The sequence below is a fragment of the Podarcis gaigeae genome, assembly GCF_964106915.1.
Source record: "Podarcis gaigeae genome assembly, chromosome: 2".
Classification (NCBI taxonomy): domain Eukaryota; kingdom Metazoa; phylum Chordata; class Lepidosauria; order Squamata; family Lacertidae; genus Podarcis; species Podarcis gaigeae.
Genome location: NC_139679.1, coordinates 123,728,780 through 123,746,081, shown reverse-complemented (window position 1 = coordinate 123,746,081; position 17,302 = coordinate 123,728,780). Strand labels below are relative to the sequence as shown.

At 43.1% G+C, this 17,302-nt stretch overlaps 3 protein-coding genes across 8 annotated transcripts in view; 2 read left to right on the top strand and 1 right to left on the bottom strand.

The window, feature by feature from the left end:
* LOC310837304 (uncharacterized protein) overlaps positions 1-17,302 on the top strand; it is a gene marked incomplete at its 5' end in the record, with an annotated part of 135,709 nt that overhangs the window by 81,230 nt on the left and 37,177 nt on the right. The window lies entirely within an intron of this gene.
* LOC310837296 (vomeronasal type-2 receptor 26-like) overlaps positions 1-17,302 on the bottom strand; it is a 34,898-nt gene that overhangs the window by 17,184 nt on the left and 412 nt on the right. The window lies entirely within an intron of this gene.
* Positions 12,953-17,242, top strand: LOC310839550 (vomeronasal type-2 receptor 26-like; the record flags this gene model as incomplete). Its single annotated transcript, XM_083728187.1, has 3 exons — positions 12,953-13,148; positions 14,219-14,457; positions 16,250-17,242. The coding sequence occupies 3 exons, from the start codon at positions 12,953-12,955 to the stop codon at positions 17,240-17,242; spliced, it is 1,428 nt and encodes a 475-aa protein (XP_083584313.1).

The following is a 17,302-nucleotide window of genomic DNA, read 5'->3' as shown; positions in this document are numbered from 1 at the left end:
ATCTTACATTTTTATGTTCAACAGATGTCAAGGATCTTGAGTTTCACATCAATATTGAAAGATTTCCTTCATTTGAAAGTTTCTAAACAAATGCCTGACAACCATATATATCAAGAGTGCTTGGATGGCGTCTTCTGTCTAGCAGGGGGGCTAGGCTGGTGGCTGACTTAATTTCAGGATAAATACAACTCTTACAACCATATGAAATAAGAATCTAGCATTCCTTAAATCCTTTGCATAATTACATTTAAGCCAATATATTTAAGCTAATATATTTCATTCACTTATCATAGGTAGCCTTTTAAAAGAATAAAGCCTTTGTAAAGTAAAAAGGAACTCAGTAAAAAACAGCTTTTAAAAAGAAGCCTCTTCAGTTTACACCTCCCCCCTTTCCCCCTCCTTTCCCAGCCAGCTAGATGCTTCTCCCATTAGCTCTTCCCAACAGCTTTAGAAAATTTCCCAAAAATGCTCTCTTTTCTTCTAGCCAAGCCAGTTGCCTTTTTCACTGCTCTTGGCCTTTCAACCTTGGAAAGAAGATCTGGCTCATTTTACTGAGAGGCACATTGGTATTATTTTACTATTTACCCTTGCCTTTAATTGTGTTTTTTCAGCCTTGGGGCAGCATATGTAATTCTCCCTTTTTTATGACTTTGAGAATTGTTTTTCTACTATAAATCAATGGGGCCCCCTTGTCTTAGGAGAAAAACCTCTTGCCAAGGTTCTTTCTGCCTGGCATGAAACATTTGAAAATCCTTTTTTTAAGCTCATTTTTAAATACAAGCCTTGATTGCAATATATAAGCTTTGATAAAAAATGCAGGCTTATGATTAGATGCCTCATTCCCCCCTTTCAAGCTCAAGGACCTTCATCCCAAGTGTCCTTGATAGCTTGACCTTCATCATATTCCTGAGGTAAAGCTCTGTATAGGGCCATGATATGAGGTAGAGTTTCATTTGAAACCATCTTGCTAATTGTACTTCTAAAACATGAAATGATACATGGCATCATACACAAAACCATTACCACTACTGTCAAGAAAAACAAGCAAGACAATAGTATCCCTTTGAGTCCTGTGACATTAGGTAACCAATTGGTGAGCCATCCCATATCCCATCCTTCCCATGTTTGTACTGGGACATGTGCTATATTCTCCATCTTTGTGGCCAACACACGGATTGCCTCACCATTATCTGAAATGTTAAAGCAACAGGCATTCCCTGTCAAGTTCAAGACTCCACATAGGCCTCCCTGCCTGGCAAGTACATAATCCATTCCCATTTTCAGCTGCAAAATGGCGGCTCTACTTTCATCCAACTGTTGTGCAATAAGTCTCAAACTCTGGGCCGTTGCATTGGTTACAAGTTCCACTACTGCTTGCAATCGAATTATTCTGTTTAGATTATAAATAGGATCCCGTGCCCCTTGTATGAGCTCACCAGGATTCCAGGAGGCAGGATCATAATAGGCTATAATGCGCTCTGGCGGCCAATCATCAGTACCGCTCCAACTTTGGGTACTTCCTCCTGCTATATGAGAAATATCAGCATTCCTTCGTGTTCGCCTGGCCGAACTAGTGGGCATAATCCACATTGGTGGTAATACCCAACCCAAGAAACAAGTCCCACTCCATTTGGAAGGGAGCTTTTTGTATGCCCATTCTCCACATATCCACCACAACCATCGGGTCTGAGGTTTTTGGTACGTGGAGTACAGAAGGCGAAATACCAAAAGAGGTAGAGAGTTCACAGTGCAGTATGTTAGATTGCCTTTTTCTGTCACAGTTATGTTCCACACCACTTTCCATGCGTGAATAAAAGGAGGTGCACAGGGCAAGGTATTCCGAGTTCGATAGGTAGTACCGTGTGCCCAGGTATGACTATTCTTAATATAATCCCAAGTATAGTGACAATGAGAAGAGCCTATCATGGGAGAATCAGCTGCATCTGATGATTTATGTACACAGAATTCCCCTTGTACAGGTATAACTCGTAATGGTTTAGTTGAGTTCCATCCGGGGAAATTCTGTATTTCTGTTTGGTGTGGCATTTCGCTTACCATACCAATGGCATCTAATGGTATCGGTAATAAGGGCATACCTCCCTCTGAATCATCTGGCCCAAGAGAGCAAACAAGGCAATTGGTCCTATTTGCAACATTGGCTACCATCTCAGCTAAGCCTACCCACATATTGTGGTCATGGCTGAATCCATATTTAGCCAATTTGGTCAGATTCAAGGACCCTTCCCCTTCCCAAGGGATCAGGATTAATAATAAAATCATGTTGATGTCTAGTATATGCATTCCTTCCACAAAAGATTACCTTATTGTGATAGCAAATAATTATTAGCCCCAATATAATTCCCCCAGTGACAGAAATGGGGTACCACCAAGACCAAAACATATATCCCGAGGATCCCCAATGAGTAATATCTCTGATAATTGTTCCACAAGGGGGCAGTCAATCAATTGTATTAGAGAATCTTTCCGTTCACAGTCGCTGGTTCAGACGCTCCTCAAGCTTCAGGCGTGCGCAGGTCAGCCAGCTTCCAGGTTGTGGCTGCAGCAGGCCGGTCGTCAAATGTTGCCCGTGACCTAGCCCGTTCCCGGTAGGGCTAGATACAGGGGTTTTTGGAGAGAGTTAGTTTTAAAGGATTAGAGGGGTCACCTTTGCACGTCCAACTGCCTTCGGACTTCTTCAAACGAGAGTGATGAATCCAGGGGGTCACCTCAGCTACCTTCACCGCTGTTGGAGTAGAGAGCAAGACGGTGTAAGGTCCACGCCACTTTGGTGCAAGTGGATCACGTTTCCACTCTTTCACCCATACGCTATCGCCAGCCTGGAACTGATGAATCGGCTCGGCAATGCTGCACGGCGTGCGTTCGAGGGCCCACCTGTTAAGAGAAACAAAAACACGGGAGAGAGATTGCACTTGTCCCTGTGTCACATGATCTCCTATTTGTTTAAGGTCAGCTGGAATATCCTGAACAAAGGAGGGCGGTCTCCCATACAGGAGCTCAAAAGGTGACAACTTAAGTCTTTTTGTGGGTGCACACCGAACACGAAACAGTGTTATGGGTAACACATCTACCCATCCCAATCCCGTTTCCTGGGTTAATTTTGCCAATTGGGTTTTCAGAGTCCGATTCATTCTTTCAGTTTTCCCTGAACTCTGAGGCCTATATGCTGCATGCAGTCTCCATTTTACTTGTAGGACTCGACATACATCTTGTACTACTTGATCAATGAACGCTGGCCCATTATCACTTCCAATGCATCTAGGTAATCCAAACCTTGGGATCAATTCAGTGAGGAGTCTCTTAGTTACCTCTCGTGCCTTTTCAGTTCGGGTGGGAAAAGCTTCAACCCATCCGGTAAGAGTATCTACAAACACAAGGAGATACTTGAATCCCTTAGAAGGGACCAGCTCTGTGAAGTCCACAATTAGACTTTCCATGGGGACATATCCCACATGTTGAATTCCAGGAGGTTGTACTGGTCCCTGCCTGGGATTGTTTTTAGCACAAAGAACACATTTCTGTGAAATGCAAGTTGCTAATTGTGATAGATTAATAATATACAACTTCCGACTGAGACTCTCTCTGGTTGCAGTACCGCCAAGGTGAGTAGATTCATGATAATTTCTTACAATTGTGCCTGCTAGATGATGAGGTACATAAATCCTATTGTCCGGCAGGATCATCCAACCGTCCTTCATAACCGCTCCTTCCTGTTCAGCCCACTTCCTCTCTTCTGGGGTATAGTGAGGTTTAACTTCTTCTGGAACTACCTCTGGTATGAGGGCTGCTATAAATCCTCCCACAGGCTTTTGGGCTGCCTCTCGGGCTGCTTTGTCAGCAGCATGATTTCCTCTGGTTATTGGATCCCTTCCTCGTCCATGACCTTTGCAGTGCATTACAGCAATCTGTTCTGGAGCCCATACTGCTTCTAACAGGATTTCTACTTCAGGTCCATATTTCAAGGCCTTCCCGTGGGCTCCTATTAGACCTCTTTCTTTCCATAGAGCTCCATGTGCATGCAGGGTTAAGAAGGCATATTTAGAATCAGTATAGATGTTTGCCTTACATCCAGCTGCCAATTGCAGAGCTCTAGTTAAGCCTATAAGTTCAGCCTTTTGTGCTGATGTGCCAGCAGGCAAAGCTTCAGCTTCCACAACTTCCTCATTGGTGACCACAGCATATCCTGCTCGTCTGGCACCTTCATGAAGGTAACTGCTACCATCCGTATAATATACAACATCTGGATTTTTCAATGGTTCATCTTTCAGATCAGGTCTACTGGAATAAACTTCATCCATTACTTGGAGACAATCATGTGATTCCTCATCATCTACCTCTGGTAGGGGCAGCAAAGTCGCTGGATTGAGCATATTCACTACTCGTAGATGAATCCTGGGATTTTCACACAATAGGCCTTGGTATCTAGCCATCCTTGGGTTCGTTAGCCAATAACTACCCTTATATTCCATGAGTGTCAGAACAGCATGAGGTACATTCACATACATCGTCTGGCCGAAGGTAAATTTATCAGCTTCTTTGACAAGGCTTGCAGTGGCCGCTACTGCCCTTAGGCATGGAGGCCATCCTTTTGCTACTGAGTCCAATTGTTTAGACAAATAAGCTACTGGGCGGTTCCAACTTCCTAATCTCTGGGTCAGGACTGCAGCTGCAATCCCATTCTGTTCATGTACATACAGCTGAAAGGGTTTTTCCGAATTAGGCAATCCAAGGGCTGGGGCCTCCATAAGTCGTTGTTTGATAACTAAAAAGGCTTGTTTCTGCTCAGGTCCCCATACGAATGGGTCCTTTTCTGCACCTCGAGTGCTTTCATGTAAGGGCTTGGCCAGACTGCTGAAATCAGGTATCCATAGTCTACAAAACCCTGCTGTTCCCAGGAATCCTCTAAGTTGTTTTCTTGTGGTAGGTTCCTTGATAAGGCAAATAGCTTCTTTCCTCTCTGGTCTCAATGCTCGTTGTTGGTGTGAGATGTCAAAGCCCAAATATTTGACCTTTTCTAAACATAACTGTGCCTTTTTCTGGGAAACTCGGTAGCCAGCTTCCCAGAGCAAGTGGAGCAGTTCCTCTGTCCCTTCTTTACAGGTATTAAAATCCTTTGCCGCTAGTATAAGATCATCTACATATTGCAGAACCACCTTTTCTCCCGGTATTGAGGGGTAACTTGTTAGATCCCTCGCCAAGGCAGTGCCAAATAAAGTTGGGGAATTTTTAAAGCCCTGGGGCAATCTTGTCCAGGTTAGCTGGCCTTTTGTTCCTGTTAAAGGGTCTTCCCACTGGAAGGCAAATATAGGTTGGCTCTGTGGTGCCAGCCGGCAACAGAAGAATGCATCTTTCAAGTCCAATACAGTAAAAAATGTTGCTTCTGGTGGGATCAAACTCAACAAGGTATATGGGTTTGGTACATTTGGGTGCAAGGTCTCGATAGCCTGGTTTACGAGCCTCAAGTCCTGCACTGGCCTGTATTCATCTGTCCCAGGTTTTCGAACAGGCAAAAGGGGTGTGTTCCATTCTGATTGGCAAGGCTTAAGCAGACCATATTTTAATAGGCGGTCCAAATGTTTCTGGATGCCCTCTGCTGCTCGCCGGGGTAAGGGATATTGCTTTACAGATACGGGGGTAGCCATAGGTTTTAGGGTTACTACAATTGGAGCTATATTCTTAGCCATTCCTGGTGGGCTATTTTCGGCCCATACTCCTGGTGGCACCTGTAGAGTTCGGAGGAGCTTGTTTAATTCTGTATCCAATGTGGGTTGGACTTGCAGGGCTGACATTAGGCGCCATGATTGTTCCTTAGGTACTGAGAGGGTAATTATTCCTGCTGCTTTTGATGGCAGTTTCATTTCTGGACCTCGAGGAGTGAAGGTGATTTGGGCCTGCAATTTGGACAGCATATCTCTGCCTAAGAGAGGTATTGGACACTCAGGTATATACAAAAACTGATGGGTTAAACGATGTCCCCCAATCTGGCATTCCAAAGGTTGGAGGAAAGACCTCTTAGCTGACTGTCCAGTGGCACTTTTAATGACTACACTTTTGGATGCCTTTTTCTGCAATAGTTCTGGGAGTACTGAGTATTCAGCCCCAGTATCAATCATAAAGTCTATTAAATGGCTCCCTAATTGAATCGTGACCGTGGGCTCCTGGAAGCCTAACTTTATGGAGTCCGGTCGTTCCTAGTCTTGAGTAAAATCCTCTTCTGCCAGTCCAATGAAATTGTCTCTATTCTGTCCTTGTCCTGGTCTCTGATATCTTCCATTTCGGATCAGTCCCCGTCCCCGTCCCTGGTTTCTTGGGCCGGAGCCTGGGCCTGGGCCTGGGCATACTTCTTCCAACCTCAGGGGTTCAGGACACTCCCGCTTCCAATGACCCTCCTTCTTGCAATTTGCACATTGATTCCTTCCCAGTGGTGGATTCCTTCCTCGCCCTCTCCCTCCATTTAAGGGGCGGTGGTCTTGCTTCACTGCTGTGGCTAGCATTACCATCTTTTCCTTCTGCCACTTCTTCTTCTCTTGCTTCTCAGCCTCATCCCTATTCCGATAAACTCGGAGTGCAATGGCCATAATTTGGCTCATCAGCATCCCTTCCCATCCTTCTGATTTCTGAATTTTCTTACGAATATCAGAAGCGCACTGGGCCACAAATGTAGCAGTAATCATTCTGCTGTTTTCAGGGGCTTCAGGGTCAAAAGGAGTCCATATACGATAGGCTTCTTGCAGCCTCTCTAAAAAGTCTCCTGGACTCTCATTTGGTTTCTGTTCTACTTCTGAGACTTTAGACATATTAGTGGGCTTCTGGCATGCCCTGCGGATACCTTGCACAAGCGTCTGGCGGTAGGTGGTAAGTCTGGCCAGATGAATTCCATTGTTTGGATCCCAATTAGGATCTTCCAAGGGAAAGTTATCTTGGAGATGACGGTCAATATTAAAAATATTTCCCACTCTGGCCTGCTCACGCAAATATATCTGTGCCTTTTCAATTATGTCTCTCCTTTCCTCAGTGGTGAAAAGAGTATTTAGGAGCTGGCGACAATCTGTCCAAGTAGGGCTATGAGTATTTACTATTGAAGTCACCAAGTCCATCATAGCCTGAGGTTTTTCTGCAAAAGATGGGGTGTGTGTTTTCCAATTCATCAAATCTGTAGTTGTGAATGGAATATATTGCAGGGTCGAAGTTCGAGGTGGCCGTGGTCCGGGTTGCCCGTTAACCAGCGCAGGCTCCTCAAGTGCATCAAATACTCTTCTAAGAGGGGCTACTACGTGATCTTTCTCTTCGCTTTGCTCTAGGGGCCTCAAATCATAGGGGATGGTATTTGTCCCAAGGCGTTCTTTTAGCAGCTTTATACGCCTGGCTGTATTGCTTGCTGACCGATTAAGGTCTCCCTGTAACTTCTGTAATAATTCTCTAGGACTTGGATGTACAGGGGTTTGGGGTGGGCAATCAGTTGTTCCACTAAAGGAGACTGTAGATGCAGGTCTATTAGGAGTCACAGGTGGAATAACCACTTCTGCTTGGGCTTTATTATAGGACTCCAATGCCTCCTGAAGATATTTATCATAATCTATCAAGGAATCAAGCTCTGTGACTCCACTCCCATTATTCATTCCACTTTCTTGCCTTGGGGTTACAACTGGCGGAGTGTTTGAATTAAGCTCCCTTCGATGTGGAGCATAGGGTGGAGGTGGAAGCACCTCTTCCTCTGGTCCCTCAAAAATGGGTTTGAGTTTATTTGGCAAGATTCCTTTCCTAGCTTCAGCTTTTACAGCCAATAATTTGCATCGTTTGACTTTGCATTCCCTTATCCATGGAGGATTTTTATTTAATGTGCTCAGCCAGGAATCTATATATGGAAATTGTTCTGGGCACCCTCCAGTTTCTTTGGCGATATTAGACCAAAGTTTGCTTACTAAATTTATATCAAAAGTTCCCTGAGATGGCCATTCAGTATTTTGTTTCGGCCATTCTAGTTCACATAACGTTCTCAAGCGCTCTGGCGTCATTTTGACTCCATATGCCCCTGAGAAGGCTTTCTTAAAATTATTTAACATACACTCAAGAGGTGTATTTTCCCCCTTTGAACCCCCAACTCCCATTGTATGGCCCTGTGAAGTATCCACTCAGTCACTCACACACACGCTTTGTGGGTTTCCTTGCCTAGTGAAGTCGCCTTACTAGGAACCGAAGTACTGCCCACTCCACACTCAGGTCAGCTACAGATTGCTCTGTACTTTCTCACACATACAATGCGCTAGATACTTCACCACACTCTACCTCCCAATTTTCCCTTTTCCTCCACCAGACCAACATCTGATGTACCCAACCACCTAGCGTACTCAGTTTCCCCTTACTGAGACGCAGAAGTTTGATCAAGACTTCTCTTCCTCCCAATTAATTGGAGGGCCAAAAATCCCTTTGTGCACTTACCCTTGGTTGGTTCCCTGTTTCCCCCGGTCCGTCGCCGCCAGTGAGCAGGGTATCAGACAGACGAGTCTTCTGCGTTCCCCCTGGAAAAATTTACCAGTGCGCGCTGGGTAAGCAGTGGTCCTCTCTCTTGTACCCTGCCCAGTAGGGCGAAGGGGCTGCGTTCCAGCAGACCACTTATCCGAGTCACAGTGGCACCATAAAATGTAGCACCCTGCTTGTGGTTAACGCTTAGCTGGAATGAAATATTCAACGCAGCAATAGAGAAATTAAAATAATAATTTATTTGTCAGACAAATAAATGAGAGGCTCAGTGGTATATGGTTACCAAGCTCTGGCCTGGCCTCTTGCCATCCTGGCCAGCACTTATATTCCCTTAATCCAGCCCCCTTTGCTCCTCCTGTGGCTGCCTCTGTCCAATCAGCCTGGTTGAAATTCCTATTGGCTGTTTGGTAGAACCAATCACAAAAGATACACCCACAAAAGATACACCCACTTCCTTGCCCTTATAAGGGAGACAAAGAGCTATATATGTGACAAATAAGTAATAATATATCTTACATGGAATCTTAATTACCAGCTCACCTCTTGCCCTCCTTGCCCTATTGCCTTCTAAAACAAATGTTTAATCTTACATTTTTATGTTCAACAGATGTCAAGGATCTTGAGTTTCACATCAATATTGAAAGATTTCCTTCATTTGAAAGTTTCTAAACAAATGCCTGACAACCATATATATCAAGAGTGCTTGGATGGCGTCTTCTGTCTAGCAGGGGGGCTAGGCTGGTGGCTGACTTAATTTCAGGATAAATACAACTCTTACAACCATATGAAATAAGAATCTAGCATTCCTTAAATCCTTTGCATAATTACATTTAAGCCAATATATTTAAGCTAATATATTTCATTCACTTATCATAGGTAGCCTTTTAAAAGAATAAAGCCTTTGTAAAGTAAAAAGGAACTCAGTAAAAAACAGCTTTTAAAAAGAAGCCTCTTCAGTTTACACCTCCCCCCTTTCCCCCTCCTTTCCCAGCCAGCTAGATGCTTCTCCCATTAGCTCTTCCCAACAGCTTTAGAAAATTTCCCAAAAATGCTCTCTTTTCTTCTAGCCAAGCCAGTTGCCTTTTTCACTGCTCTTGGCCTTTCAACCTTGGAAAGAAGATCTGGCTCATTTTACTGAGAGGCACATTGGTATTATTTTACTATTTACCCTTGCCTTTAATTGTGTTTTTTCAGCCTTGGGGCAGCATATGTAATTCTCCCTTTTTTATGACTTTGAGAATTGTTTTTCTACTATAAATCAATGGGGCCCCCTTGTCTTAGGAGAAAAACCTCTTGCCAAGGTTCTTTCTGCCTGGCATGAAACATTTGAAAATCCTTTTTTTAAGCTCATTTTTAAATACAAGCCTTGATTGCAATATATAAGCTTTGATAAAAAATGCAGGCTTATGATTAGATGCCTCAATATATATTCTGTATATACCTCTCCCGGTATGCCCCAACCAGAGCCAGGGCCTTTTCAACACTGGCTCCGGCCTGGTGGAACGCTCTGCCTCATGAGACCAGGGCCCTGCAGGATCTGATTTCTTTCCACAGGGCCTGTAAGACAGAGTTGTTCTGCCTGGCCTTTGGCTTGGAGCCAATTTGATTCCCTCCCTCTCTTTCTTTTTTTCTTTTCCTTCTCCTCCTGCGAGGAGGCTACATTTTAATATTTTAATGTTTCAATATTTTAATGTTGTATTTTAATTTTGTTTTTAAGTTGTAATCATTCAACTTGTTTTTATTATTGCTTGTAAGCCACTCTGAGCCTGGCCTTGGCTGGGGAGGGCGGGGTATAAATAAAAATTATTATTACCTGGTATTATTATTATTATTATTATTTGGAAAAAGCAATAAAGTATGTTCTAAAATTTATTGTGCCACCCTCACTTGGGGGATAGCATCTTATTCAGTTCTCAAAGAAGAATCAATCTTTGGTTTATTTTGTAGGAAACTATATTTATTGCTAGATCAAGTGCAAACATTAAGCAACCATCTGAAGCAAACTTCTCCAGTTCCCAGCAGCCAAAATAGCCAATGCGCAGGAATGAGAAGTAGCGTTGAGTAGCATCTGAAGGGCACCAGCTTGGGGAATCTTCTGCTGCACAGCTTTGAGATACTTCTTCTTTTTTCTTCTTTGGCAATTACTTGTAGCCAAGAAAGATTGTCTTCCATAAACATGGTTTTAACAACGAGTCTGTAAGTGACTGTGGAGGTCAATTCTGGATCCACACATCTTTCCATAGTGGGGACATTGGTTTCCAGGTGGGAGTTGATCACGGTGTGGATTTACCAAGCGTGCCTTCCTCTTAGCACATTTCTCCCTTGCTTCCTGAGTTTGAGTGTCTTCAAAGGCCATGACACCTTTGGTGTAAAGGCTGTTCTCCAACTGGAGCGCTCACAGGCCAGTGTTTCCCAACTGTTGGTGTTTATACTACATTTTTTTAGATTTGCCTTGAGACAGTCTTTAAACCTCTTTTGTTGACCACCAGCATTACGATTTCCATTTTTAAGTTCGGAACAGAGCAGTTGCTTTCAGGCATCTGCACAACATGACCAGTCCAACGAAGTTGATGTTGAAGAATCATTGCTTCAACACTGGTGATCTTTGCTTCTTCTAGTACACTGATATTAGGTAGTTTGCCTGTCTTCCCAAGTGAGGTGTAAAATTTTTTGGAGACACCGTTGATCGAATCCTTCAAGGAGTTGGAGATGGCGTTTATAAGTGGTCCATGTTTCACAAGCATATAGTAAGTTTGGTAGTAAAATAGCTTTGTAAACAAGCATTTTGGTTTCCCTGCAAATGTCCCAGTCCTCAAACACTTTGCACTTCAATCAGAAGAAAGCCTCACTTGCAGAGCTCAGGCGATGCTGGATTTCGGCATTAATGTTGGCCCTTGTGGAAAGATAACTGCCTAGGTAGGAGAAGTGATCAACATTTTCCAACGTTATGCCATTGATTTGGATTTTTGGCACTACAGAGGAGTTATTTTGTACTTGGTGCAGCACTTTGGTTTTTTTGATGTTGAGTGATAGGACAAGCTTTTCGTAAGCTTCTGCAAAGATACTTAGGATGGTTTGGAGGTCATCCTCTGAGCGTTCACACACTACATTGTCATCACCATACTGAAGCTCTGTGACGGAAGTTACGGTAACCTTACTCTTTGCTTTCAGCCTGCTCAGACTGAAGAGCTTTCCATCTGTTCAATTTATGATTTCTACTCTGGTGGGGAATTTCCCTTTGACGAAGTGTAGGATTATGGCAACGGAAATAATCAGTTCTGTCACCTTTTTAAAAGAGATAGATAATTTTGGAGTCCCTAAAGTCTGCTGGGATCTCTACTCTTTCCCAGATTTTTTTGATGAGCTTGTGAAGTTGTTGTGTAAGTTCAATTCCACCCTCTTTGAAGATTTCAGCAGGTATTCTATCAGATCCACTGGGGAAAGCGTGCCTCAGGTTAAATACAGTTTCAGGTTAAGAATGGACCTCCGGAACATATGTTTTGCAGGTCCCTGAGTGATTTGCATGACTTGAACTGTGCCCACTTTCCAAAATAAATCTGTTTATAGCACATTTTCACTTCCTTTCCTTCACTTGGAATAATCAACAGGTGCGTCTATTACAGGTTCATATTATTATTACTATTTATCATTATCATTATTTAAATTTGTTAGTCACTTTATCTTGCCCAGGGCAAAGCAACTTATAGCTAAACAGACAGACTGTGAGAAGAGGATACCATACTTGATGGGCCTTCTGGACTCTTCAGGTCTCAATAAAGTTCACCCAAAGTCAACTTTTCCCCTCTGTGATCCATGTTAATCTATTGAGTCAACATGTTTTTCTCCTGAACTGCACCTATTCCCATAAGCTTTCAGGTGGGAGATTGCTTCCCTGAACAATTAACAAACCACACCAATCTATTCTTGACCCTTATTCTTAACCTTTCCAGAGTCGAAGAGTTCTCCTCACACACCCTTCAAATGGTGCCTTTGGGAACAAAAATGTAAACATCCCAAACAGGGGCATTGGGTGGTTATTTACTCCACTCTTCCTGAAAGGATTTGTGTATGAAATATATTGTGTGCCACAGAGTCCTTGGAGGCAAGATGTAGGCAGGCGAATGGCTGAGAGAAGACTGTGTGCCGCATGATCAGAGCATAGGAAGCTCCTTCTATCTCAGAACTGTCAACTGACTGGCAGCAGCTCTCCAGCTAGAGAACATTCTCAGCCTTAGCTGGGACAGTTAGCAGAGATTCAACCTAGCACCTTCTGAGTTGCGAAACACATGCTATACCACTGAGCTGTGGTTTTTCACCTTTCACTCTAAAGACAGAACTAAAGACCTTCACTCTAAAGTCAAGCAACTGCAATATCTGCCTTGCAACAGCTTAGGGTTTCTTCCAATTAGCTGGGAGGACCTGTCACAAGGAGAGTGTAGCAGCCAGACCCAGAATGATAACGCCTCTTCTCTTGCTGCTTCTTGCAACCTACGGGATGCAGCAGAGGACAAAATGCCCACTGAATCTGAACAGGGATCAAAATTCTCCTGTGAATTTTTACAACTCAGGACATCACCTCATTGGTGGAGTAATATCTTTAAGTTTCATTACCGACGAAATTTCCTTCACCTTTTCCAGCCCACCCTTAAGTAAGGTTCACTTGTAAGTAATGACTTATTGATGTATTTTTGTTTCCTACCCACTCTCCAATTCTCTTGATATATCTTGGTCAGTCTTTTTTTCCTGGATTCCCTGATAAAGGGTTTTGCTTTTAAATGTGTGAGATGAAACTGACTGAAGGTAAGACAGTCTGTGCTCTTGGGGGCCTGAGCAAGAATGGTGTTGCTGTGGGGTCCTGTGATATTTATTTCATTTATTAATTAAAAGATTTTTTTGCATCTTTCCACTTCTTGAAAAGTAGCGTTTCAATGCCTTTTGACTTTTAATAAGAGTAAAAGATTTCAGTCAGACTTGCCCAAGTGTATTATATAAGACAGAAAAACATGTGAGGTGTGTTTGTTGCAGTAAGAAAAAAAAGGAAATTGATTCTCTCATTGTCTCTCATGGAGCACTGGAGCATGAAAACAGGGAAGCTGCCCACACTCAACTGGAAATAATATTCTGGAGGAGAGATTGGTCCTCTCACAGAGAAAGGCGCATAAGGCAACTCTCCTTCCACAGTGGGAACAGCACCAGCTATATAAACTGCAAACTTCAAATGTCCACTCTGCTTAGGCCATTCTAATGCAGTCTATGGAAGCAATTTGTCTCTGTGGACTTCGTCTCTGGTGTCCTACAGAACCCAACTTCACAAAGACTCTTAGCTGCTGTGAAGAGCTACGCTTCCCGTGCCTTCTTTAGAAACATGCAAACCATTATCAGAGTCCAATTTTTGTGAGCTATGCAATACAAGGAGAGGTGCTTGGAAAAAGTGGCAACTGCTAACCATGGGAACTGATGGGTTGGCCAAAGAGGTTTTCTAGAGAAGGGGCTGGTTTGTGTTCTTGTCTTCCCCCCATCCTCCTCCTTCCCAAAGATACTGTGGAAACTGATATTGGTAGACCTCTGCCCCACTTTGCCCTTCATACTAGCTTCCTTTCATATTTGTCTTGATTTACACAAAAAAGAATGTAACAATCATTTTCATTGTGACACACTTTTTACAGTTGGATGAGTGGGAGAGTCTGGCAGATTCTTTCCTTCTTGCTTGCCACTCAAGAAATCAATCAGAACCCGAGGATCTTACCCAACATCACTCTGGGCTACAGCATCTATGATACCTATTTTGATAGAAGAACAACTTCTGATGCCCTGATAGACCTCCTTGCTGGAGGGAAAATCAACATCCCAAACTACAACTGTGGAAGGTGGAAAAAGCTGATAGCTGTTTTTGAAGGGGGTGAATCTGACATCTCCATGCACATTGCAAGCTTGTCAGGAATCTACAAGATCCCACAGGTAAGAACTGGGTTCGAATCACACTTGGCAATATTTGCTGCCTCATGGAAAAGCAATTGTTGTTGTTGTTGTTGTTGTTTAGTTGTTTAGAGCACGCCAGGCACTCCTGTCTTCCACTGCCTCCCACAGTTTGGTCAAACTCATGCTGCTAGCTTCGAGAACACTGTCCAACCATCTTGTCCTTTGTTGTCCCCTTCTCCTTGTGCCCTCAATCTTTCCCAACATCAGAGTCTTTTCCAGGGAGTCTTATCTTCTCATGAGGTGGCCAAAGTATTGGAGCCTCAGCTTCACGATCCGTGCTTCCAGTGAGCACTCGGGGCTGATTTCCTTAAGAATGGATAGGTTTGATCTTCTTGCAGTCCATGGGACTCTCAAGAATACATCTGTCAAATTCAGGTTCTCTGTCATTTCTGATCAGCAAATTCAAGTTAATCAGTTTCCTTTTTTAAAAATAGAATTCTCCCTTTTTCATTTGGGGTATAAATTCCATTTAAAAGAAGTTTTTCACCTTGTACTGCAATCTGCACAACTCTTCCTAGATTTTTAAAGATTAATTTAGGCTCAAATTTTGGTTTTACAAAAATGACAACCCTTCTCTGTTTTGATTTGTCTGCTCTGATGAACTCTATTCCCAAATTTTTATTAATTAGGACTCTTCTATGCCTTTTTGCAATATGGGTCTCTTGTAAGCATATTACATCTGAGTTCTCTTTTACCATTATATGTTCAATTCTATTTCTTTTTGTTTTATTATTCAAACCATTTACATTCCAAGTGCACATTTTTAAATCTGCTCTTTGTTTCTCTTTCCTGTTTTGTTTTTCCCTAAAGTCTTGTCTTTTCTTTGTCTTGATTATCTAAAATATCTAATTCCTCCCTGTTGCCCCCCCCCCGTTGCTCTCTCTTCCACACCTCCGGTCACTCCTCACGGGTGGTATGCGTGTGCTGTCAAAATCTCTGCCATATCTTAACCAAAATTCTTGCACCTGCTTCTCAATTGTCAGTCTACGTCTTTGTTTCTTGTATGTAAAAGAGATTCCTTCTGGGAACTCCCATCTGAATTTTATGTTTATTCTGGTTAAGGTGCTTGTCAGAAATTTATATTTCAGGTGTTTTTGCAAAAGATGTGGGGGACCATTTTGTACATATACACTGGGTTTCTATCAACCTGGAGTTGCCTACCCTGGCAACACTTTTTGAGGGGGCACCCTGAACCCTCTGCAAACTCCAGGCCAATCGGATGATCGGCACTGCACTGCTTTTCAAGTTGGCAGGAAACTGGAAGTCACATCATGCACAACTTTGAAACATTGCTTTCCTTGAAGTGAAAAGCCATATAGAATTTTTAAAATAAATAAATGGGTATTTTCTGCATGTGAAATAAATGCTCAACCACTGAGCATTGATTGATTGCAAGAGAGGTGAATCAATGGGCCATCGGTGGAGGAGGAGCTACCCCTCACTGATTTACAGCAGCCAACCTGGACACTGGAGTTCTGGGTAGGGTCGGGAATTAAAAAGCAAAAGACTATATAAAAAAACTAGTGTGGTGTAGTGGTTAAGAGCGGTAGTCTCATAATCTGGGGAACCGGGTTCGCGTCTCTGCTCCTCCACATGCAGCTGCTGGGTGACCTTGGGCTAGTTGCACTTCTCTGAAGTCTCTCACCCCCACTCACCTCACAGAGTGTTTGTTGTGGGGGAGGAAGGGAAAGGAGAATGTTAGCCGCTTTGAGACTCCTTAAAGGGAGTGAAAGGCGGGATATCAAATCCAAACTCTTCTTCTTCTTCAAAGAAAAAGAAAAAGAAATCTTCTGAGGTTGCACTAACTAAATTTGTCACCATCTTTTGCATAGAAGTATCCAGTCTGGGTCCTGAAAAACAAAGCATCAATTTCTTTTCATTTACTTTCCAGTTCAGTTATGGCTTTGTTCATCATGATAAAGTCCAGTCCCCTCTTGTCTACCAAATGGTTCCCAAGGAAGAAATTCAATACCAAGGAGTAGTGCAACTCCTCCTGCATTTCAGGTGGACATGGGTCGGCCTCTTTGTTCCAGACAATGACAATGGAGAAAGGTTCCTGAGTACCTTGACACCTCTGATGATGGAAAAGGAAATTTGTGTTGCCTTTGCAAAAAGAGTAGTACATAAAACTTGGCTGTGGGCACCCCAAGAACCACCTGCCATGTGGAGACAAGTCAATGTATTTGTTTACTCTGCAGACTCTCAATATGGACTTTTTATAATCATAGAGTTACAATCCTTACTGGAAAGGATACAAACTGAGGGGAAAGTCTGGATAACCACAGGTCTTCAGAACAAAATGTTGTTACTTGATAACGCCTGCTTTCAGTACGCCCATGGCTCTTTGTCCTTTGTAATGAGGACCAAAAAAAGGATGAAAAAGGACTACTATTGGCCAACGTCTTCAGCCAGTCTAAGCTATGCGAGAAAAGCATTTGATTGTTCATATCCAAAACATGCCTTATCTGTGAGGAGTTTGACAAAGTGCAGGGAGAAGGAGAATCTGGAGATGTTGCCCCAAGAAGAGAATGAAAGAATCCTGTCCCAAGACAGCTATGTGAATTACTTTAGTATCCAAACTGTGGCACAGGCCTTGAACGCTGCATATTCTTCCAGGTCAAAGAGGATGTCGATTGTGGGTGGAGGAGGTGGCTTGGACCTTCCAAGGCTAGAGCCATGGCAGGTATGTCCTTTTTCTTTTGCAACCTGCAAATTGTTGTCCCAGCTCTGGAATCCCAGGGTGATCCCAGGGCGTTTTTCATGAAAATGCAATGAACAGAAAATACAAAACATTGTTAAAATAATACAATAACGTTTTTTTCAC